The sequence below is a fragment of the Cercospora beticola genome, chromosome 5 (assembly GCF_033473495.1).
Source record: "Cercospora beticola chromosome 5, complete sequence".
In the NCBI taxonomy this organism is placed as follows: Eukaryota; Fungi; Ascomycota; class Dothideomycetes; order Mycosphaerellales; family Mycosphaerellaceae; genus Cercospora; species Cercospora beticola.
Genome location: NC_088939.1, coordinates 3,687,599 through 3,708,861, shown reverse-complemented (window position 1 = coordinate 3,708,861; position 21,263 = coordinate 3,687,599). Strand labels below are relative to the sequence as shown.

The 21,263-nt window shown below is 52.2% G+C and overlaps 11 protein-coding genes across 11 annotated transcripts; 5 read left to right on the top strand and 6 right to left on the bottom strand.

Annotated features, from left to right (window-relative positions):
• Window positions 1-16: 16 nt before the first annotated feature.
• On the bottom strand, window positions 17-2,181 carry RHO25_008626 (uncharacterized protein; the record flags this gene model as incomplete). Its single annotated transcript, XM_023604440.2, has 3 exons — window positions 17-1,275; window positions 1,328-2,052; window positions 2,111-2,181. 3 exons carry the CDS (start codon window positions 2,179-2,181, stop codon window positions 17-19), a joined length of 2,055 nt encoding a protein of 684 aa, XP_023460759.1.
• Window positions 2,182-2,995: 814 nt separating this feature from the next.
• Window positions 2,996-4,142, top strand: RHO25_008625 (uncharacterized protein; the record flags this gene model as incomplete). Its single annotated transcript, XM_023604439.2, has 2 exons — window positions 2,996-3,007; window positions 3,093-4,142. 2 exons carry the CDS (start codon window positions 2,996-2,998, stop codon window positions 4,140-4,142), a joined length of 1,062 nt encoding a protein of 353 aa, XP_023460758.1.
• A 1,689-nt stretch (window positions 4,143-5,831) lies between these two features.
• Window positions 5,832-6,634, top strand: RHO25_008624 (uncharacterized protein; the record flags this gene model as incomplete). Its single annotated transcript, XM_065603081.1, has 2 exons — window positions 5,832-5,868; window positions 5,922-6,634. The coding sequence occupies 2 exons, from the start codon at window positions 5,832-5,834 to the stop codon at window positions 6,632-6,634; spliced, it is 750 nt and encodes a 249-aa protein (XP_065459153.1).
• A 166-nt stretch (window positions 6,635-6,800) lies between these two features.
• RHO25_008623 (uncharacterized protein) lies at window positions 6,801-7,323 on the bottom strand (the record flags this gene model as incomplete). The annotated part of the gene is made up of 2 exons (XM_065603080.1): window positions 6,801-7,099; window positions 7,170-7,323. 2 exons carry the CDS (start codon window positions 7,321-7,323, stop codon window positions 6,801-6,803), a joined length of 453 nt encoding a protein of 150 aa, XP_065459152.1.
• Window positions 7,324-8,096: 773 nt separating this feature from the next.
• RPS19 (40S ribosomal protein eS19) lies at window positions 8,097-8,730 on the bottom strand (the record flags this gene model as incomplete). Its single annotated transcript, XM_023604437.2, has 3 exons — window positions 8,097-8,394; window positions 8,450-8,510; window positions 8,637-8,730. The coding sequence occupies 3 exons, from the start codon at window positions 8,728-8,730 to the stop codon at window positions 8,097-8,099; spliced, it is 453 nt and encodes a 150-aa protein (XP_023460756.1).
• A 739-nt stretch (window positions 8,731-9,469) lies between these two features.
• On the top strand, window positions 9,470-11,505 carry RHO25_008621 (uncharacterized protein; the record flags this gene model as incomplete). The annotated part of the gene is made up of 3 exons (XM_023604436.2): window positions 9,470-9,590; window positions 9,646-11,274; window positions 11,333-11,505. The coding sequence occupies 3 exons, from the start codon at window positions 9,470-9,472 to the stop codon at window positions 11,503-11,505; spliced, it is 1,923 nt and encodes a 640-aa protein (XP_023460755.1).
• Window positions 11,506-11,750: 245 nt separating this feature from the next.
• Window positions 11,751-12,564, top strand: RHO25_008620 (uncharacterized protein; the record flags this gene model as incomplete). The annotated part of the gene is made up of 2 exons (XM_023604435.2): window positions 11,751-11,829; window positions 11,897-12,564. The coding sequence occupies 2 exons, from the start codon at window positions 11,751-11,753 to the stop codon at window positions 12,562-12,564; spliced, it is 747 nt and encodes a 248-aa protein (XP_023460486.1).
• A 2,125-nt stretch (window positions 12,565-14,689) lies between these two features.
• On the bottom strand, window positions 14,690-15,706 carry RHO25_008619 (uncharacterized protein; the record flags this gene model as incomplete). The annotated part of the gene is made up of 2 exons (XM_023604434.2): window positions 14,690-14,709; window positions 14,767-15,706. 2 exons carry the CDS (start codon window positions 15,704-15,706, stop codon window positions 14,690-14,692), a joined length of 960 nt encoding a protein of 319 aa, XP_023460487.2.
• A 539-nt stretch (window positions 15,707-16,245) lies between these two features.
• Window positions 16,246-16,711, top strand: RHO25_008618 (uncharacterized protein; the record flags this gene model as incomplete). Its single annotated transcript, XM_065603079.1, has 2 exons — window positions 16,246-16,384; window positions 16,437-16,711. 2 exons carry the CDS (start codon window positions 16,246-16,248, stop codon window positions 16,709-16,711), a joined length of 414 nt encoding a protein of 137 aa, XP_065459151.1.
• Window positions 16,712-17,808: 1,097 nt separating this feature from the next.
• RHO25_008617 (uncharacterized protein) lies at window positions 17,809-18,393 on the bottom strand (the record flags this gene model as incomplete). The annotated part of the gene is made up of 1 exon (XM_023604433.1): window positions 17,809-18,393. One exon carries the CDS (start codon window positions 18,391-18,393, stop codon window positions 17,809-17,811), a length of 585 nt encoding a protein of 194 aa, XP_023460492.1.
• Window positions 18,394-20,206: 1,813 nt separating this feature from the next.
• Window positions 20,207-20,710, bottom strand: RHO25_008616 (uncharacterized protein; the record flags this gene model as incomplete). Its single annotated transcript, XM_065603078.1, has 1 exon — window positions 20,207-20,710. One exon carries the CDS (start codon window positions 20,708-20,710, stop codon window positions 20,207-20,209), a length of 504 nt encoding a protein of 167 aa, XP_065459150.1.
• Window positions 20,711-21,263: the final 553 nt, after the last annotated feature.

Genomic DNA, 21,263 nt, shown 5'->3' with positions numbered 1-21,263 from the left:
CAATATCGACTCGTCTTCAATGCTCGACTTCGACTTGTGGTGGAGTAGAAGTCTTCTTGGAATGTTCCTTCTCCGATTCATCCTCTTCCCGGAAGACAGGTTGTCCATGATGGACGTGTGGGCTGCCGCGACCAGTGATGTCTTTGAAGATAGCTTTGACAGTTCTGACGCTGGTCTTTCGGCCTTCCCACAGAGGATACAATCCCACGCAGAACGAGCTGCAGAAGAGCCAAAGAATTCCGACGACGACCCAGCCAGTAAAGAATTTCTTGGAGAAAATGTATGAGCTTCCGTACATGGGCATTGGCCACAGGATGAGGAAAGATAAAGTCATGGCGACTGTCAGCCAGCGAGCGATTTTGCTGGCGCGGAGCAGTTTCGATTGCTCTGCGGCTTCCTCTTCTTGACGTTTGCTTTGTTCCCCTGGGATCATTTCGAGGTCAACCTGGGCGGCGGCTGCAAGATCTGAATCGTCGCCTTTGCGGATTTGAGCCATGCTGACCCAGTCGTATGCTGGTGTGCGGAACACGAGGGAGAGGATGGGCACGAAGATCGCGGGAGCGAGAAGTGACACTACGTTGCCGACCAGCATTGGGTAGTTTGAGCCGGTAGTCGTCACGCTCAATTCTCCATATTGCACTTTAGCCTGGACTAGCCAGCCAGTCACGGAGCAGCAAAGTGCCAGTGGCGGAGCAAAGGTCGCGGCTGTCCAGCTTTGTCTGCTCCAGAGGAGTGTGAGAGTCGATGGCAGGACTGCTCCACTGATGATGACGCCCATCAGGAGGTAGAGATAGCCCATTGAAATTCCAGCGTAGTGCAGGCCAGTGGAGAAAGCGGCCATGCAGAGCGCATAGACAGCACAGCTCGTGTGAGACATGTAGATCAGTCGTCTGCCGCTCGCATTTGGGTTGATGTATGTCTTGTAAATATCGTATGTCCAGATCGAAGACACGGCAATCAGCTCCGCCGACATAGCAGATGTCACGGCCATGAAGATCAGAAGAAGGGTCGCTGCGGCTCCTCCTGAACCGAGAAGAGCGACGGCTGCGTTTGGGAGGACCAACCCCGCGCTGACATCTGCTGGATCCATGCGGTTGGGGTATGTCGGGAAGACTGGGTTGTTCTCGAGAGCAAGGGCTGACAGACCCATTGTGGTGGCCGCTAGCCATGGAATTGCGAACCAAGACAGACCGCCGGCAATGTAGCCTGGGAGAGCATGGACAGGCGAGGCTGCGATGGCCTTGTTGTAGTAGCCGTTGTCCATGAACACCGTGCCTACATGATATTAGTGCGTGATCGATGACCTTCGTGGAAATTCGCGGCTTACCGAAATTGCCAACAATGTTGATCACGAAGAAGATGACCCCCCCCTTGGACCTCATGGTCAGGTAAGATCCGCCGGCATTGCCTTCCACAGGGTGTCGCTCAGTGGCCTCCATCAGGAGATCATATACAGCGCTTGGGCTTCCAAGTTGAGATCCTGTGGCATAAGCCGTGAAGGCAAAGGTCAAGATGATGACCAAAATCACCACAGTGTGAATGTAATCTGTCAAGAAGGTCGCTTTGATTCCTCCGAACATGGTGTAGAGCACCACGCCCACTGGGAGAAGGAAGCAGCCAGCGGCCGTAGACACGCCGCAGAGAGAAGTAGCAACAGCTGAGCCTCCGGTCAGAAGCATTGCCGTTACCAGGATGTTGGTCATCAGGCCGAAAACAATGTAGACGCCGTGAGTGACAGGTCCATACCTGGCACGAATGGCTTCGAGGAAAGTGTGAGCATTCGGTGCTTTGCGTTTAAGCTCGATGGCAATCGTGGCGAACAAAATGATCTGGACAGTAGCACCAGAGGCGTACCAGAATGGCCCGCTGACACCATACTGATATGCGATCGAGGAAGACTGCAAAAGTGTTGCTGCCCATGTCCAGGATGAAACTACGGCGGAGGAGACGAGACCAGATTTGACGGTTCGACCTGCAGTGCTGAACACTTCCGAAGTCTGAAGTTCGTTATTGTAGCGCTTGAGGACAAAGGTCGTGAGCATCATTCCAAAGCTGCAGATCCATATTAGTGATTTGGTTAAATGCCTAGTCTGCCGTCATGACTACTTACGCAAAGAGGAATCCAAGACCAATGATTACTCCATAGCCAGTAGCTTGGCTAAGCGGCGGGCTTGTCGCCATGGCTGCTTGTTCCGTTGATCAGCAACGATGTCTGTGTGAGACTATCAGATTATTCAAGGATGTGGAGGGAGCGAAGAAGACTGCTTATGAGTCTTATATCGTTCGATGCCAGTCGTCAACATGGCGTCCATTCTGTCCCTCCATACTTATCTGCGTGCCTACGCCCAATAAGACCAACCATGTACTGAGCTCGAGATTTTTTGCAGGGGATCTAAGTCGCGGCCGCGGGCAGCGGCCAGTGGCAGGTCATTGGAGCAAGACCATCTCTTACTCGATGGGATTGCCTTGCGATAAGGCAACACGGATCCCAGGAAAAGCTCGTGCTACCATGTTGTTGCAATCAGCTTGACAACTGATAAGGAGTGTCTTGGCATCGTAGTTCTAGTAGGCGAATAAGAATCGCGGGACAGATCTGTGGAGCTGTCCTATCTCTTCTGTGGCTTCTGCAGGGCACCTTGACATGCTTTGACATGGCGTTTCCCCATTGTCTCTCTGTTCGGTGAAGTGCGGGATTGTGGGAGGGACATGGTCAGGAGATGTCCAGAATTCTTGACTAAGCCGTACAGCCGGGAAAATGCGACTCGGACCGCGCCTAAAATGCCAGACTCGAACACCATAATTGTCCCGCCGAATGTCCAGCTCCGTCACGAGCTCGTCAAGTGGGCTGTTGTCAAAATGTAGTCTCAGCAATCACGGCTGAACTGTTCAGCAACAAAAAGTTAGGTTCCTCACCGCAAAGCATTGCCTCCTCATTCACTCCTCCGAGTAAACCTCATCCTCAAACAGTCCACAAGATCCTTGGAAATTGTTAAAAATGGGTGCGGAGGTGCGTTGCTGTGGCCATTGCGCGGGGTCCACGAAACCACCAAGGTCCTCATCCTAGGATTAACGGATGCTAACAAGAACCGCAGAACCTGTCCTTTGTCCTCGAGAAGGCCGGGAGTGTCAAGTTCGAAGACCGTCCTGTACCTCAGCTGAAATCGCCCTACGATGTCATTGTTAACACGAAATTCACTGGGATCTGCGGCAGCGATGTCCATTATTGGGTTCATGGCGCCATCGGCCATTTTGTCGTAAAAGATCCAATGGTCTTGGGCCATGAGAGCAGCGGTGTTGTCACACAGGTGGGCGAGGGTGTGAAGAGCTTGAAAGTTGGCGACCGAGTCGCAATGGAGCCTGGTGTTCCCTGCCGAAGATGTGTGAGATGCAGAGAAGGAAAGTACAACCTGTGCCCGGACATGGCATTTGCTGCTACTCCGCCGTTCGACGGCACGCTGGCAAAATACTATGCACTACCGGAGGACTTCTGCTATAAGCTGCCAGAGAGTGTGTCACTCGAGGAAGGAGCATTGATGGAGCCATTGGCAGTTGGTGTGCACATCTCGAAACAAGGGCAGGTGAAACCGGGTGACAGTGTTGTCGTGTTTGGCGCAGGACCTGTCGGTCTCCTATGCATGGCTGTAGCCAAGGCTTTTGGGGCTTCCAAGATCGTCGCCGTTGACATCAATGCTGAGCGTCTCGACTTCGCAAAGAAATACGCTGCGACACATGGTGTGCTCTCACAGAAGGAGTCTGCAGAGGATGCTGCACGACGCATTATTGCTGATGCCGAACTCGGACCTGGTGCGGACGTTGTCCTTGACGCGAGTGGAGCTGAGCCAGCCATCCAGACGTCAATTCACACTCTGCGAGTAGGTGGAAACTACGTGCAAGGTGGCATGGGTAAGAGCGATATTGTGTTTCCAATCGCTGCGATGTGCTCCAAGGAGCTTAACGTCAAGGGGTCTTTCAGATACTCCGCCGGTGATTACCAGCTAGCCCTGCAGCTGATCGAGAGCGGGCGAGTGGATGTCAAGTCTCTCATCACTGGAAAGGTGAAATTCAGGGACGCAGAGAAGGCTTTTGGAGATGTCAAGGCCGCGAAGGGTATCAAGACGCTGATCGAGGGCGTCGAAGAGTAGGCAGAAGTTGTTGGAGATCGCCAGTAGAAGGCCAGACCAGCACAAGCTTGCGAGCTGGGAAAAATCTCCGAGAGTATACCAAGCGGATAGGAGAGAGCCTCCTCGGCACGAGAAGAGCGAAACGGCTGTCTGAGTTTCTTCTGGAGGCGCTGACCAGAAAGAAATCTGGAGCAAGCATGCGTGTAACGTGTAACCCAAGGCTGGAGTCTCGAAGTACATAGAACGCCCTGCACGTCCCAAACAGGTGTGCTGGAACATCGACAATGTTTCCACTCTCACTGGCGCGTCGCCTATGCGGGATGTCAAGATAGAAGTACAGTCGTCTTGTATTCTCAGGTTTGGCGTGGAAAGTGCAATGATTGGCGGAGCTCACTCCTTCCATCTGCATCTCTGCTCTAACTAGTTAGCGTCCTTGCAACCTGAAACATCACCACACGCCGTTTCGAAGTGCTCTCACGAACGCATCTCTCTGCTGCCACGAACTGCCGCGACGCCGCTCCCGACGCGTCTCTGCCCATCGCCGTCGGTTTGACAAGAGCAGATGAGCGCTGACTTGCCCTGGCGCAGCGGCGTCAACAAGGAGCGCCCTTGCGAAACACCACCGAAGCTGGAGATGCTTTGTGCAACATGGCGATCTGGTGTGTCTGCTGATTGCGCTGCTCGTTGTGCACGACTGGCTGTGCGTGACTGCATGGCGGCCGAGCTGCAGTAAGGTGTACTCATTGTATTTGGGCTAGGGCCGCCAAGTTGGCCTTCACCAGTGACTCTGTGGCGAGAAAGGGCACCGTAACGGCATTCACGGGCATGAGCGTGCAGGCACTGGGAATGTATTGTTTACTTTTCTTTTAGATGAGCGCCGGCACCTTGCAGATGGTCTATGTTACTTCTGTTCTTCTGATTCACTGCTTCGTTAGGTGTTGAAGTTGTTCTTGTTGATATCTTCTCTCCTCGTCTGCTTCCTTCGTTCATGAGCAGCGTATGTTCTAATAGACAAGCACAATGCAACACTTTGGCACAGCCATGCCGCCCGCATCACCATTGCCAGACTCGACCGCGCTGGAATCTGGGATCGTCGAGGACGCGCGACCTTCGCGATTGTCACGCGTACAAGACAATGTTCGCCTTCTGCTTCGAACTTCAGTATTTGGATCAGTGGCGAGCTCACCAACATCACCAATACACCCTCAATCAGCAGGAGGAGCTGCGAACAGGTCACCTGCTGAAGCCAACCTCCAGCCCATTCAACCAGATGCCCCTCTCCGCTCGCATCCACCATCGCCAGTTCCCCGATCTCCACGGCATCACCCAGCACACACTCGCTTTCCTGTGAGGGCCTCGACTCCAAGACCAGAAGTCTTGCCCAGCCCACCAAATTCAGCATCAACGATTAGCACGACGAGCTCGAGGGATTTGAATAATTTCCCCTGCCCACCATCGAGTTACCAACGCAATGTACAACAAATGGCACATCAATCAGCTCTGTTCAATAGCCGAGCGGTTGAGGCACTCAACCATCCAGACTTGAGCGATCCTTCCATTACGGACTTGTCGCAGCAGAAGTCTCACCATAGAAGGCACCATGGAGCATGGACAAGACATCGGACCGGCTCGCATGGCTCGAGAGGATCACACAGCAGGCACAAACGTAGAGCACATCGTGCAGTCGGGCCGCTTGGTCTGTTGTGCTTCATGGCGGCAGTCTTGCTCGCCGCTCTTATTGCCACTTGTAAGTATCTCTCATCACTGTCAAACATTAGCGGCAGCTAACCAAAAGAGTAGATGTTGCTCTGGCCATGACTGTCGACGGAGTGACGATGACTTTCCATGTCCTTTTCATTCTGGGCATTCTATTGGCTACCATTGTCTTCTCCCACGCTCTCATCCGCTTCTTCATGTACAGCAAGCGGCGGAACAAGGATCTGCCTACGTTCGTGAGGGTGACACGACACGGCCACCAGCGAAGACACCGGAACCATCGCGATCACCTCCATCCACATGTCCGACGTATTCCAACTGTGGGGGACGATGCGGAGGAGACTTTTGTTCCGCCCATGCCAATTGAAGTTCATGTGCCAAGCGATGAAGTTCGTCCCGATCCAATCGTGGCCAATACAGCAGCGGCGACGCAGACGCCTGACGAGTGGGACAAAGATGTTCCAAAGATGGCGAATCCACCTCCAGCTTACGGTCGTTGGAGAGGAAGCGTACGGGCCAATCCGGACTTGCTTCATTGGGCTCCTTCTCCAATCAGTCCAGAAACTCCCATTTTGCCTTCGCCCACATACGAAGAAGCCATGGCTGCTGTCGAAATTTCTTTCCCGAGTAATCCGCCCAGCTATATGACCAGGGAAAGTCCAGCCCGGCAGAGAGAGCTGATGGAGGCGCGAGCTGGGCTCGCGCATTCGCCTGTAGTCGAGCCAGAAATGTTCGAGGTACGCGGAAGTAATAGTCCTGGTGCAGGCGCCGGACGTCGAGTTGGCGAAGCCTTGTAGAGTAGAGATACCCAGTACGCCGGGCTCGGAGGAGATGGCCGTCCAGAGTCTGTCGCTTGAGCTGTAAACATAGAGACAAACCCGCGGTGCGGATGTCCAGTAATGCATGTTGTCCATCGCGTCTTCCAGCATCAACTTCCATCCATTGGTGATTCATTCGAGCTCTTCACGGCTTTCCATTCGGTTGTATATGTCTTCCCTTATTGTCTCTTCCTTCCGTAGATGGCACGCCCTTGGAATCTTTATCCCACCACTCGCGCCAAAACTTCTCATCTTGCTTCCTCTTTGCTTCCTTCACCTCGCGCTCTTTCCGTCTCTCATCCATTGTCGCAAACCATTCTTCTCGAGCCGCGTCCTGTTCGGCTTGTGTGGCGTAGAGCATCATGCAGTTGTTCATGGCTTTTTGCTCTTTGCGGCACATGATGGTCGCTGTGAAGGTTCGGGAGGTGCAGCATGCTGCGAATTCTGAAAAAGAAGCATCACATGTCAGTAAAATGCACTCTGGGTGGCCATTGCAATGCAGGTTCGCAAATACCTCTCACTTCATCGGCGCATTTTTGGCGGACTCGTTTGTGATATAGCTCGCGGACTTGGGACTCTTGAGATGCGGAGAGTGGGAGCGGTGAGCGCGATGGATTCGGGACGATTGGTTTTCTCGTTGAGGACGATGTGGGCGGGTTTGATGACATTACTGCGGCCATGACAAGTCAATGCTATGCCTGTGACAGAGTGATGCTTATGGAGTTCACATGGACGGGAGTCCGGTGGGTCCGAGCTTTGACTTCCCGCACTCATGAACTCATGACGGCAGGAACAATTATAGAACCACGAAGCTCATGCTAGTATTGAATACAGACGAAGCAGAGAGTCAACAAGATGGTTTTCTTCGTGCGCTCTCTTAGAGTTGACCTCGTATTTCACGCCTGTTTGAAGTCGCTATACGAAGTAACATTTCCTGCTTTCAAAGCTCCTCTTAATTGTCGGACTTCACGATCTAATCCACATGCTCTGCTCGAGTTGGCCCCTCGCTGCACGATACCAGTGCCAATGGCAAACGACAGTGTTGCCCCAGTGCTACCGCCACATCAATTCTTGGCCAGTCGGCGCCTGCTGTCACTCTTCTGGTCACATCGTTTCCACATCATTTGCGGGCCTTTCGGATCACTACGCAGGTTGGCAGGTTCAAGTCTTTGCGCACTGCCGTTATCTTCAGCATTGTCTGGAAATGATCTACGATGCAAGCATCCGGAAGTGGAACGTGACCAGCTGAAGGCAACGTGAGAAGGAACAGAGACGGCAAAGACTGAATTGGGTATCAAGCTGGTTCATTCAGTCACTAAGCCGGCTCCTACCAGCAGCATGTTACGCTGCCAGTATCCCGGAACGCCGCGCCATTGAAATGCATCGAGTATCCTGCCTGTCACCCTGTATCAAATGCTTTTGGTCGTGATAATTCAGACATTTACTCGTCATCCTCATCCTCCTCCTCAGCCTCGACGGTGGTCTGGGCGATACGGTCCAGATCACGCTGGCCAGACTGGGTGATGCGGCGGCCACCCTTCTCCTCATCCTGCTCGAGGACACCAATCTTCTCGAGAGCCTGCATGACCTTGCGGTCAACGGCACCGGAGGCGTCGACGTGGTGCGATGGGCGCGAGCCACGGTTCTTGGTGCCACCGTGAACCTTCCTGAGGCGGCCGACACCGACAGTCTTGCGCATGTAGATGTGGCGGGCGATAGCAGCAGAGCGGATGTAGAACCTACGTCCAAGTCAGATCATGTTGTAAATGCGCATGGCGAAACTAAAATGCTTACCAGTCCTGGCTCTGAGGTGGGAGCTCCTTTGCGTGGGAGGTCTTGACAGTATCGGTCCAACCTGTAGACTGTGTCAGTATTTCTGCTGACACTTGTCCCCCGTTCCTCACGGGATTCAGGTTTCTCTGATATCATTGTGCCAATGCGATTCCATCTCTTATTTTTTCTATGGCGGATCACTCCGTACCTGGGATTGGGAGCTTGCCCTGACGCTTCAAGAAAGCAGCGTAGGCATCGATGAACTTGTCGGCAGGGACATCGCGAACGGAAACACCAGGCATCTTGACGGTAGTGGCGAGCGAGGCTCTTGTGGTCGATCGGCGAAGAAGAGCGTTGGGTGGTGTTTGTGCGGTGCTGGATCAAGCCGTGGGTTGACGGATATGCGAAATGTGAGAGTGGATTCGTGCCAAGGAGAAATTTGCGATTGCTGCCTCAGGCCATAATCTCAGTCGCCAGAACTTGGGTCAGTTTGGCGCTCATCAGCCCAGCACAACTCCTCACCAGAACTCGCCATGTTGCATTGAGCGGTGAGACGGCGCATCCTTACGGACGTCCTGCGCAGTCCTCCAAACCCGGTTCTTGACCATGGTGCTGGTCAGTTGCTGGCGTTGCTCCGCGACGATGAGGTCACACGCAACGCCGTTGCTTTCATCACGTCTTTCGGTTTCGCCAGAGCGCGATGTTCTGTCCACCCGCAGGCCCTCCACGACACGTTTTCATACTTCGTGACTTTCGGTATGGTGGCGCATTATGATTGACGACCTCTAGGAAGCTTCTACCCGTCTGGTCACGCATCAAATAGGCAGTCGGACCTCCGCACGACGGCAACGAGCGCTCGCATCTCCAAGCTGGCGAGCAGGTGCTATCAGCAGCAAGCCCTATTGGTTCTTCCGAAAACTGCATACTCAAGCGTTCCTTGACTTTGCCTACACCGACTAGTCACGTACTGACTTCAGCCTTATAAGCCCGCCGGGGCCTGACTCGCATCCGCTAGCCCTGCAGAACGACTCCAGACAGTCCATGGCCCCAGCAACGTTGGAGAGACTGTTCACGCCTGCACTGCTTGTCACAGCTGCGGCCGGGATAGCTGCACTCACGTGGGTCGTCAGAAAGCTGCCTGCATTTCAAGAAATCAAAGACGGTACGTCCTGCTTCCCGTCTTCGCCCGTGCTCCCCAATGCTCACAGAACTTCCAGCTGCCTCGACAGATCCTGGCCTGCTCAAAGCGCGGACGAAATACAGGTCGTATTCAACGCCCTCCGGCCATGTATATCCTCGAATACGAACCTTTTACAATGAACATACGCAGGCGAGCAAGTTGCCAGCCGATTTGCCACTTATTGTTTTGATCCATGGTCTCGGAGGCTCGGCCGCTCAATTCGCTCCTTTGCTGAATTCCCTTACTCAGATTGCGCCATGCATGGCCATCGATCTCCCGGGCTGCGGCCTGTCCGACTTCAAGCCAGATGATATCGAAGCCTACACCACTACTGCATTCGCTGAGCTGCTTCATGTGGCCATCGAAGAACATCGCAACAAGGAGGCCAATCAGAAAGTCGTGCTGATCGGCCACAGCATGGGCTGCTCGATCGCAGCCTTGCTAGCCTCCTCCAGCTCACCTCTGTACCATCTTTGCGCTGACAGCATCGTCTCATTGATCGCAGTATGCCCACGCTCCCGGGGAGTATCTGAAGAGGAGATGCGAGGCATTCGGCGTGTCAGCTACCTGCCCTCGTTTGTTTTTGATCTCCTTCGGATGGCGGACCGTCGAGGTGGTGTCGACAGCCTCTCGGTAACACGCGTCATTGGCAAGGAAGCTGATCTCGAGACCAAAAAGCTGCAGCTTCGCTACAATCAACAGGCAAGATCCTCGGCGTTTCAAAGAATAACGTCGGCGCTGGCTAGGCAAGAGACTAGGGCGACCGAGGACGGGCATGAGAGTATTCTCGGGCGGAGGGTGTGGAACGGAATTCGAGTGCCGCTGCTTCTCGTGGCAGGAGAAGACGACAAGCTGGCTCCGCCTGCAGAGGTTGAGCAGATCCAGGAATGGCTGACAACAGTTCGGCATGATTCTGTGACCAATCCACCTGTCTCTGCAAACGGAGCGATCGCCCCGCACCTGCCCGCGGTCGCTGCGGATGCGGCAATGGCCACAGAGCAGCTGAGTCGATCCGACACGATTACCGCGCTGCCGGAGCGAGAGTCAGCCTCTGCGGATGGCGTGCAGCACGAAGAGGCGTCTACCAAACACTCGATCCCGCTTAAGACGTGCATTTTCGCAGCACCGGCTTCACATGGACTGCTCTACTCAACCACGAATGTACGCATTTTGTCAGGCTATATTGAGAACTTCTTGGCTCGACACGTGGACGAGCGGCTCTCGCCTGGCTGGCAACTTCGACATCTCTCAACTTCTGGCAAGTGGGATGTGAAAAATCTTAAAAAATGGCAAGCCGTTGCGGCCTGCTCCGATCCAATCGCTGAGACTTTTCGCGCAATGAAGACTATGCGCGAAGTCGACGACGAGCACAGCCCGCCTGCATTTGTCAAGAAATACAGCTGGAAGGTGATTCCAAACGGTGTTGCAATGGTTGTTGATATCAGTCTTGATGCTCCGGTATATGACAAAGCAGGGCTCGAGAATGGTGATGTCGAGTACCATAAGTTTCCAACAGTGAGCAAACAGCCTCCGGGAGCGGACGAGGTCGAGCAATTCATTGCACTTATCGATACGCTCAGGCAATCATCGAAACTACAGGACGCTAAGGAGGGCGTGCCTCGACCGACTATTGGTGTACATTGTCACTATGGTTTCAACCGAACAGGTAAGAAGTAAAATTCGCTGACAGTAGCTTCAATGACATCGAGTCTGACAATATACAGGGTTTTTGATCATTTGCTACCTCGTGGAACGACTCGGGTGGGACCTCGAAGACGCTCTCGACGAATTCTCAAAGAAACGGGAACCAGGTGTCAAGCACGATCACTTTGTTAACGAGCTGTATATAAGATACAAGGCTGGGAAACTAGAAAGGAGAGGAACTATCATCCATTGAAATAATCCCCACTCGCGCATTGCCAAGGAATATCACTGCTGTTACACCGTCGGGTTTCACTATTCTCCCGCTTTGCAGCCTAAGTTATGGTACGAGCCTGGAAGGAATTAGGGCTCCACTGTTCCTTCCGCATGTACTCCACTTCGGACACTCAGCTTCTCAAGCTATAAGTTTCTCAACTGCCACTTACTTGCTTCCGACATCTTCAGAAACTTTAGCAGGATCAGCAATCTCAATACCTCAACATGTCTGACTCTGACTTTATACTCTACGATCTTCCCAGTAGAGAGCCCTGTCGCAGCTGGTCAGGCAATGCGTTGAAAGGTACGTCTCAAACGACGCAGAGTATCACCCTCTCTCGAATAGCGTAGTAATGGCGAACGACTTCCAGCTCGTACTGTGCTCAACTACAAGAACATCCTATTCCGCACAGAATGGATCCCATATGTTCGTCTGCAAGAGACTCTCGCCGCCACCGGCGTGAAACCCAACCCGCAACCCAACTGGTCTAACTACTCAATCCCCACTGTCCGCTTTCCTGATGGAACGGTGGTCATGGACTCGGAGAAGATCATCCCCAAGATCGAAGAGCTCTACCCTTCGCCATCTCTCCACCTCGATCGCACGGATATTATTGATGCGGTGAAAGCCGCGTCAGGGAAAGTGTTTTACCCATTAATGTCTTGGTTCTTTCCAAAAGTCCAGTCGAGGATCCTTGTCGAGGAGGATATTGCTTGGTTTGAGGAAGATCGTGGAAGAAGATTTGGGATGAGTATGGCTGATCTGGAGAAGTCGAAGAGTGAGGAGGACTGTTTCGAAGAGGCGAAGCCTGGGCTTGAAATGATGGAAAAGCTGCTGACGGATTTCAAGAAGGATGATGGGCCTTGGATTATGGGCAAGGAGATGTGTTTTGGGGACCTTTTGCTTGTGGGAACGGTAAGGATGATGGAAATGTTGGGGAAGGATGAGAAGGAGAAGTTTCTCAGCAAAGTTAAGGGGCTGAGGGAGTTGTATGATGCGGGAAAGAAGTATGCTCTTACGGAAAATAGCGATGAATAGCACGGCTGGCTCTGGAAGTATTGCACATTAGTTTGCGGCCCAGTCACATCGTATGGTAGTAAATGCACAAACATCGTTATGTTGTTACCGATCACCATGTTCAAGGTGCCCGTTCCACACTATGCGTGCAGTCTTGTAAACGTACAATTGTACCCCGGCTCCGGGCCTAAATTGGGGAGCTCGACAACATCACTCCGCCAGTGATACATATTGTCAGGACTCAGTCGGAATCCAGCACACTGGAATTCGACACTTTCCAACTGAGAGCTCGGCGGTTGCTTTGCTGTGAAAAGTTTCTGGAATTGCCAGAATAATGTTCCAGTCACCATGTCGCTCGGGTCTTCTCGTGTTGGACCAATGAGTTGCAGTGTTCGTAAATTAGCTGGTAAACATTTCAAAACTTTATGCTGGAAGTCAATAAAAGCACTTCCTCCGACCATTGCTCGTGGGGTTACGGCAAGGTGCTTGAGATTCACCATTTCTTGTAAGTTTCCGAGCGGTTCCTCGCGTGCTTCGTGTGTTGATGACACGCCCCAAATGTCTGGATAATGGCAAAAGTTATTGCGCGTGTCTAATCTGACGGATTCGAGCCGTGTGCCAAAAGTATTGAGTGATGCAGCGAGGGATGCAAAATCGAGATTGTACTGCTGTACGGCCCACTGCAGATCGATCTCAATCAGATTCGGGGCTCGTTGTAGTAGAATTGCAAGCATGACATTGTCCATTTTGCAATCTTGTAGTTTTACGCTCTTGAGTCCAGTCCACGGGTGGTCTATTAGGTGTCAGCTGGCTTTCTCGTAGTAATGACGATATTCAATTCCTCGCCAACAGTCGCCATTTGAATCGTCATTCGAACGCCATACCTGGTGTGCCTGGCTCTCGTGCGCACAGCAGCCTACTACAACTTATACGCCAAGCGCTGAAGCTTTCCAAGTTCGGCATTAAGAGCATTCGCGTTACGAAAGTGCAGCCGAACGTTCCAGAGTGTCTTTCGAGCCGTATGGCAAATTTCTTGATATTCAGATACCGCTTGTGGGATTCGGAAGTCCACTTGAAGACAGGGAGCACGTCAAGAAGGAAGTAAATCGACCTTGCCCGCAAGAATTCTTCTTGTTGCGTGACTTCATTGAAGCAGGGCACCGAAACCTCAAGGACTTCAATGTTATCACACAATAGAACCAGGGTAGTAAGCACAACATCAGCTCGGCCACTCTCCAGCTCCGCTCCTATGGCTGAGCCAAGGCCCATGGGATAGCACGAACTTGTCCTGCGCAGTCCTCTTGCATATTGTAGACACTGCGCATCCAAGCTTTGAGGCGCCCGGTCGATTGGACTGTCAATGCCTCGAGAGATATGTTCCCACTTGTCGATGACAATTTCTTGGACGCTGTTTGCGCAGACGGAGTCCTTCGCTAGAGTTTTGATAAAGGTCCTGGCATTTGAGATGCGAGTGCCGGGGAATGTATGGTACAGAATTGGCTTCACGATGCGGTTCAGAGCTTTACAGGTCCTGCTGAGAGATGCTAATGTGGCCAGATGGAGTTTAACCGCCTTGTCAGACTCGCTGAGTCTGCTAAAATTGGGCTCTCGCTGCTCGCCAATGATCACTGCGGATGGCAGTTGCAGGCAATCGATGATGACAGCCAGAATCTCCTCTGGGAGATGGAATCTTGGGGATGCCATATGCACCGCCCGGTGCCTACTTGTTGGTGCTTCTGCACCGGACAGGCAGGAAACTTATTTATTGGTTGAATGTTTGGTTCGTACCAGCCCGACGAGTAGGAATACGCCAGTGGTCGTGTCGTAAGGGCGCCACGTTACCAAAGCTACGGCACTGTGCAGGAGAGATGCCTGGAAGATGCTTTCCAGGATGATCTTGGCTTAGGGTTGTGCCGCTTGGAAGCCGAGGTGCATCTCGCATCGAAGGCACCGGACGGGATGAAGTGTTGGAGCCATTTGGTTGGTCTGGCAAGCCTGTTCCAAGAATGCCACTATAGCAGGTCACCATGTGCACTGTCACTTCCAATCTGGCGGATAGTCTGCCGTCTACTTTCCAGAGTACTGGGTGAAGCATGAAGGCAATCCCCGACTGGGCCCTCCGCGATCGACAGAAGCCGCCGGTGGCCTAAGCCAAGAGTTCCCTCACTGCAGAAGTACCATTAAATCACCACTCTCCACACTATCAGGCAGTATGTACCATACCATTCCGATCATAACCATCTCCCATAGCTGCGTCACGGCCTCTCGCTGCGGAATCGCGACCACCGACGGTCTCATCTGATTCGACCCTGTGCTTTTGCATCGTGGATTCTCGAATCTCGTGCCCAGTTTGCACATTAATTCCATCACCTCTGCCATAAAGATACCAAAATGGCAGAGAACAAAGCAGAGCGCCGCCAACAATATTCCCGAGAGTGACAGGGATTACGCTATGTGAGATGAACTTTCCAACGGAAAAGTTCACACCATAGAACATTCCGATCGGTATCATGAAGTAGTTGGCGATTGAATGCTGGTAGCCAGCGATGACAAATGCCCAGATTGGGACCCAGATCGTGTAGATTTTGGAAACGAACTCCACTGCTCCCAGAGTCATAAAGAACGCCAGACCGACGAAAAAATTGCAACCGATACCTCGCAAGAAGTTGACCGACCACTGCACATTAACCCGTTCTTCCGCCTGGGTTGTCACGTACGCCGTAGCCTCATCCGTATTGAGTACATCGCTCCACCACGCCAGAAAGCCCGCGACGAACAACGCGCCGGCGATGTTGAGCACGTAGGTCAGGACCCAATTCTTGAGCCAATCCACTACTGTCGTCTTCCTTTGCATTGTCGTGTACGGCATTACGAAGAAGTTACTCGTCGACAGCTCCATGTTCGTCAAGGTCACCAGGACAAAACCCAATGGGAAGGTGAAGCCTGCGATGAGTGTTGCAAGGCCTGGATTGCTTGCTCGAAGACCCGGGGAGCCGGCGTTGACGATGATGTCGATCATGCCACCCAAAGAGATGAAAACCCCTCCGAAGAATGATTTGATCACATATTCGGGCCAGGTAAGGCGGGCTTTGGCGAGGCCAGCTTGTGTCACAAAGTGACTAATTTCTTGTGGAGAGAGGCCATTCGTTGGAGGAGGAGGCATTGTGAGGAACTGGGCATGAGAGCTGTCTCCAAGTAATACTGAATAACGGAAGCAATGTGGTTGGAGATGATAGCTGAAGTGAACACAAACCACCTATGAAATCAATGTGCCGGGTACGATCCGCATACCATTTCTTACCCACTTCTTCCCATCTACCGGCCTGACTTCTGCCAGATGTGGTTCGTGGAATAAGTGCTATCTTGGGCTATCGCCATTTGCCGTCCTGCGTCACCAGGGATGGAGAATTACATCACGACGGATGTTGCGGAAGACCGGATATGCGAAGGCGAGAGGACATGTCTTCAGTTCTTCATGTAAGATGCGACCAAGCGTTTCTTCGAAGCTTTTTCGATTCTACTTCGTCATCAGCGAGCGGATGGAACTTGTATCGAGGCAAACAGGAGGAGCGGCATGGTCGAGGTTATGCTCAGAACTGATTCAATGCTTTTATCGAAGCTCATGCTTCTGACGACTTAGCAGCCTTCAATGGAGTCGTTTATAGCTTCAGGATTGAATATTCGGCTCTGACTAGAGACGACATGAGGGTAGGAGGCAAGCACACGCAGCTGTCAAATGCAAAGGGCAAGGAAGGCGCTTGTCTCTGCCAAGCCAACCGTCCAGCGGGGTTGCCATTCCATCACCCTCTTGACAACACCACAGCGCCTGTCAACATCAAACGTACGATGCCGCGATAGCAGAATCCACCGAGCCATGTCCTCTGATTCTTCAGACCCGCGCTCGCCGCGCTCCATCATAGAGACCACCCGCAACATCTTCTACCTTGCAGCGTACGAGCAAATACCTCGAATGTTCAGTCGGGCTCTAGAACTGCCTCCCAAGATACTCCAGCGGTACCAGGAGCGCGATAGGCGTTACGATGCACGGCAAGGAGTTATAGGCGATCCGTATCGTGGTTTCATTGATCCTGGCTTGGCCGATGAGATTGATGAGCGGAGGCGGCAGATGGAACAACTGCATGCTAGAAGAGATGAGACTGCGGAGTAAGATCAGGTCGGAAGACGAAGCAAACAGGATAACCGCACGCTAGAAGAGATGAGACTGCGGAGTAAGATTAGGTCGGAAGAGCAATGCGTCCGAGGTGTTGAAAGACTCGAGAAGATGAGATTGAGGAGAAAACTTATGTCGGAATGGCAAGGCAACCCAACAACCCAGATGATTAACAACGAGAGATCATGAGATCGAGGAGCGAATTCATGTCGGAAATGCAATGCACGCAACATAACTCGCGGGCGGAAAACACGAGACTGTAAAGCGAAGCCAGATCGGAACGATTCCAATGGACCATACTCCTTTCCTGAAGGCCCAACTCGAGTTTCGTCTTCACTTCCAGACAATTCTCTACGATCCGACTTTACACTCTCGCGTTGGCTCTCCCAGATGTTTCGTTCCGATTCGTGTTCTCTATACACTTCCCGACAACACTTATAAACCGACTTCACGCTCTAGTATCAGCTGGTCTAGGTCTTCTGTTCCGAGTTATATATCCTCCTTGGATCCTTTGCCCTACCTCCACCTCGTGATTGGTTCTCCTCAAGCCCAGGTCCTTACTCCTAGCGCTACATGATGATCTCTTCACCCTGCTGCAAGTTTGATACAGTCTCTCAATTCTGCACAGCCTGGCGGAGAGCTATAGCACAACCTCGATGCATTCTCTCGATTCTGCACGGCGTAATAGAAAGCTACAGCGCGACTTCGAGACGTTCTCTTGATTCTGCACGAGTTGATGGAAAGCTACAGCGCGACTTCGAGACGTTCTCTCGATTCTGCACGAGTTGATGGAAAGCTACAGTGCGACTTCAATCCATTCTCTCGATTCTGCACGAGTTGATGGAAAGCTATAGTGCGACCTTAATCCATTCTCTCGATTCTGCACGGGCTGATAGAAAGCTACAGCGCGACTTCGAGACATTCTCTCGATTTTGCAAGTTCTAATAGAGAGAATGCATCACAAACTCGATGCGATCTCTCGATTCTGCACGGCCTAACGGAAAGCTGCATTGCAACCTCATGCTATCTCTCTCGATTCTGCTATGCTCGTTGATGGCTTGCAACCCTGCGAATTATGCCTTTCGGACACAGTCTTATTCTTCGCGAGCGTCAGAATCGAATATCTGTGCATCGCTGGTGGGCATTGGCGTTTCGGTCTGTCCACCGAATGTGGATGCCTTCTCCTGTTTCTCGAGCTCTTCGTATGTTTCTTCGTCGCTCTCGACGAACTCTTCTAACCCCTCCGGGTTTAGACCGTTCGGGTCGATAAAATTACTATTATCAAGCTCGGCACCCCAAAACATTATCGGTGTCTTCGCAGTATTGTTAATCCCGACCTGGGATTCACCCGCCTCGCTTGGGTTTTCCTCGAACGGCGCCTGTTCCTCGACCGGCTCCTGCTCAAATTGCTCCTGCTTAAACCGCTCCTGCTTCAGTTGCTCCTCCTCTCGCTCTTGTCTAACTTTGGCTTCACACTCGTGTAACATTGCTACGAGGTCAATCTCTAGGACTTCAACGCTTCCTTCCTCTTCACCTTCCTCTTCTTTACTGTCAACGATGCACGACGGTAAATGTCCGTGCCGGAAAAGCAAGTACCACTCTTTCGAAGTAATCGTGTTTGGGTGCTTCCGCAGGATGACCAGATCTCGCTCGACAATGGGAAAGAGAAAGGTATGCATGTCTCGATCAAAGACAATGCCAGTCTCTTTTATTGCATCTTCGCCAGACTCCGACACCAGTTCAGCAGCACTGCTAGCTTTTCTCAGCACCTCTGGGTGGCGCTAGCAGTCGTATATCCAGAAACTCTTTGTCAGCGTTGACAGCGGCGCATATTTCTCTGCCCAGTTGGAAGGAATCTTTCCACACTTTCACGCAGTCGATGTCATTCCGGAACCCCAACACTGCAAAGAATTGCTTGTCGTCGTTAACGTGCGGCTCTTCAAGAGAGTGAGGTCCAGTACAGGTCGATACCTGACGATGAGAGTAGAGCAGGCTCTTCATACGCGTAGCAGCATCTGCTGGCAGCTGCGACAAGAACCACTGAGTCTTGTCCGTCTTAGGCATCCGAAGAAAGAGGTCCGTAGCAGCAAAGGCCCGGGCATCACACGAGAGCCACGTCATTGATTGGGCCAGTCCTGTGTCAATCCTATCGTCGGCACTGATCTGAGAAACTCCCGTCAAGGCGTGAGCCGTCGTTGAGCCAGCGATTGAGTCGAAGAGGCCTCTCACTGAATGTGAAGAGCTGCTCAACCTCATGAAAGGATCTGACTGTAACACTGAACCTGCAAAAAGAGGGAACTGGATATGCCGCTGGTGTAAACTTGTCGCTGTCGAAGGAACTCGTCCATCCCATGAACGAGCTTGATGCTGACGCGAAACCCGCTGAGGGTCCAGGCGATGGAAGTGGACAGACCGCTGACAGGCGCATGTCGCTCCCGAAGGAGCTGATAGTGGCCGGGTGAGACATAGGTGGTGGCTGTGGTTCTGCTGTTGGTGTTGTGAAGGTGAACGAGAGCGGCGCTGATGTGAAGAGGTCGTTTTCAAGCGAGCTCGTAGCATCCGGAAAATACCAATCTCGCATCTCGAATGCAGCAGCAGTAGGTGTCGTGAATGGAAACGAGAGTGGCGCTGATGTGAAGATGTCGTTCTCAAGCGAGCTCGCAGAATCCGGACAATGCCAATCTCGCATCATCTCGGGTGCAGCAGTAGTGGACGTCGTGAATGTGTGAGGATGGGCGCCCAAGTCGGATTGATAGATTCGCACCGCCGTATGAGCCTCGGACAATGAGTGATCGTCTAGGAGATCTGTTGATTCCAAAAGCATAGTGAGTTGTTCCAGGTCAGAAATTGAGATATCTGGAAGACCATGTTGTGCAAGCTTCTGCTGCACAACGCTTCTGAGGCTATCGCGTGAGTCCCGTCGATATTAGCAATTGTCCGTAAGATAGAGGACAACACACTCACCATTGTGAAGCGCCGTGGCCCGCGACCACTGTCTGTATTAGGCTGTCGCACGAAATATCGATGTGTCTTCAGAATATATTAAGAAGGTACTGACTGCTCTTTCCCGACGTTCAGGCTGGATTCGTGAAAAGCGCAGTGGAACCGAGAGACAGTGGCGAGGCACTCGTCCACCCACTGAAAGCGCAAGCCCAAGACTCATGCAACTGCCTCATGATCACCAAAATCCTCTGCATTGGTCCATGAACATCCCCAGTCCACCAATTCGTGGTCCAACGGGCAATGATTTGCACGTGGCGGTAGCGACCGTATGTCCAGAAGCTCTTTCTCAGCGTTGACGGCGGTGCATATTTCTCAACTGAACCGGAACGTCCAAAGCACTAGAGAGTACTCCCTATCACTCTCCATCGCGTATCGTCACTTCGACCCTACAGAGGTGCAAAAACGTCATGCGATGTCACCCTCAGGTTTCCAGAAGAGCCGAGTGCTTGATCAGAAAGCAAATAATTCATCGAATGAACGAGCTCAGGATCAAGCCCCCTCAGCTGCCATCAACTTCATAACCCTCTCCCGAATCCTCCCAGTCGCAACCGGATCAACATACTCCACAACTTCCACCACCCTCCCATTCTCCCCTCCCTCTCCAGTCTCAACCCTCAAAAACATAACAACATCATTCCTCACCTCCTCCCCTCCATCCCTCGGCCACATACAAAACTCAATTCTCGCCACCACAGTCTTCCTCTCCACATCCACAACAGTCTCTTTGACCCGATTCTCCCAAGTCCTCATCCCTCCGCACAAATTCTCGAGATGTTTGATGAAACCTTCGAGATCCTTGGCTGAGTCCAAGCCTGGAGTTTCGGAGGCGAAAAGGGAGGGGCCGAAGGAGATTTGGAAAGATGGGTGGCAGAGTGAGCGGATTAGGGCCCAGTTGGGAGTGTTGGAGCCTGGAGGTGAGGGGGATGTGGATGAGATGAAGTTGCGGGCTGTGGTGGATAGTTGAGTGTAGAGGGAGGATTCTTGTGATGCCATGTTTGTGCGTGGATAGCTCCTGGTCTTGATAGTTTCTCCGTGGGTTGTTTGATATCCTATTGCTCCTCGATACGTGATGTGTACACACTTAAATATATGCAAAATGGTCGTAGAAATTGTTAGCAAGGGTATGAAAAGATAGGCAACGCGATAGGAAAACGCAATGGAAGCAAGCACCGACGATGATCGCATACCTTCGCACGTCGCACGTTTCAGACCCCGCGCTGGGTACAAACCTGCCAATCCATGTCGTGCATATTCCTTGCTCGGGCTCGGGTTTTCGATTGCGCGTGTGAAATGTCCGTAGACAATAAACAACTATACACTCATTTAGATTAATACAATGCATCGCCATGACCTGCTAAGGGCATCCGTTTGCTCCCGTCCTCGTAATCTCGTAAAACAAACGTGCCGAGACCCCAACTACAAACAATGTCTTCCAACAGAACCTGCTGTTTCCGCACTGGCAGCCAGCTTCTGGAAGGATTGCAGCTCTCGCGAAAATGGTATCTCGTACAGTAAAATCAGAAAATTGAAAGCAAAGGCAAGGACA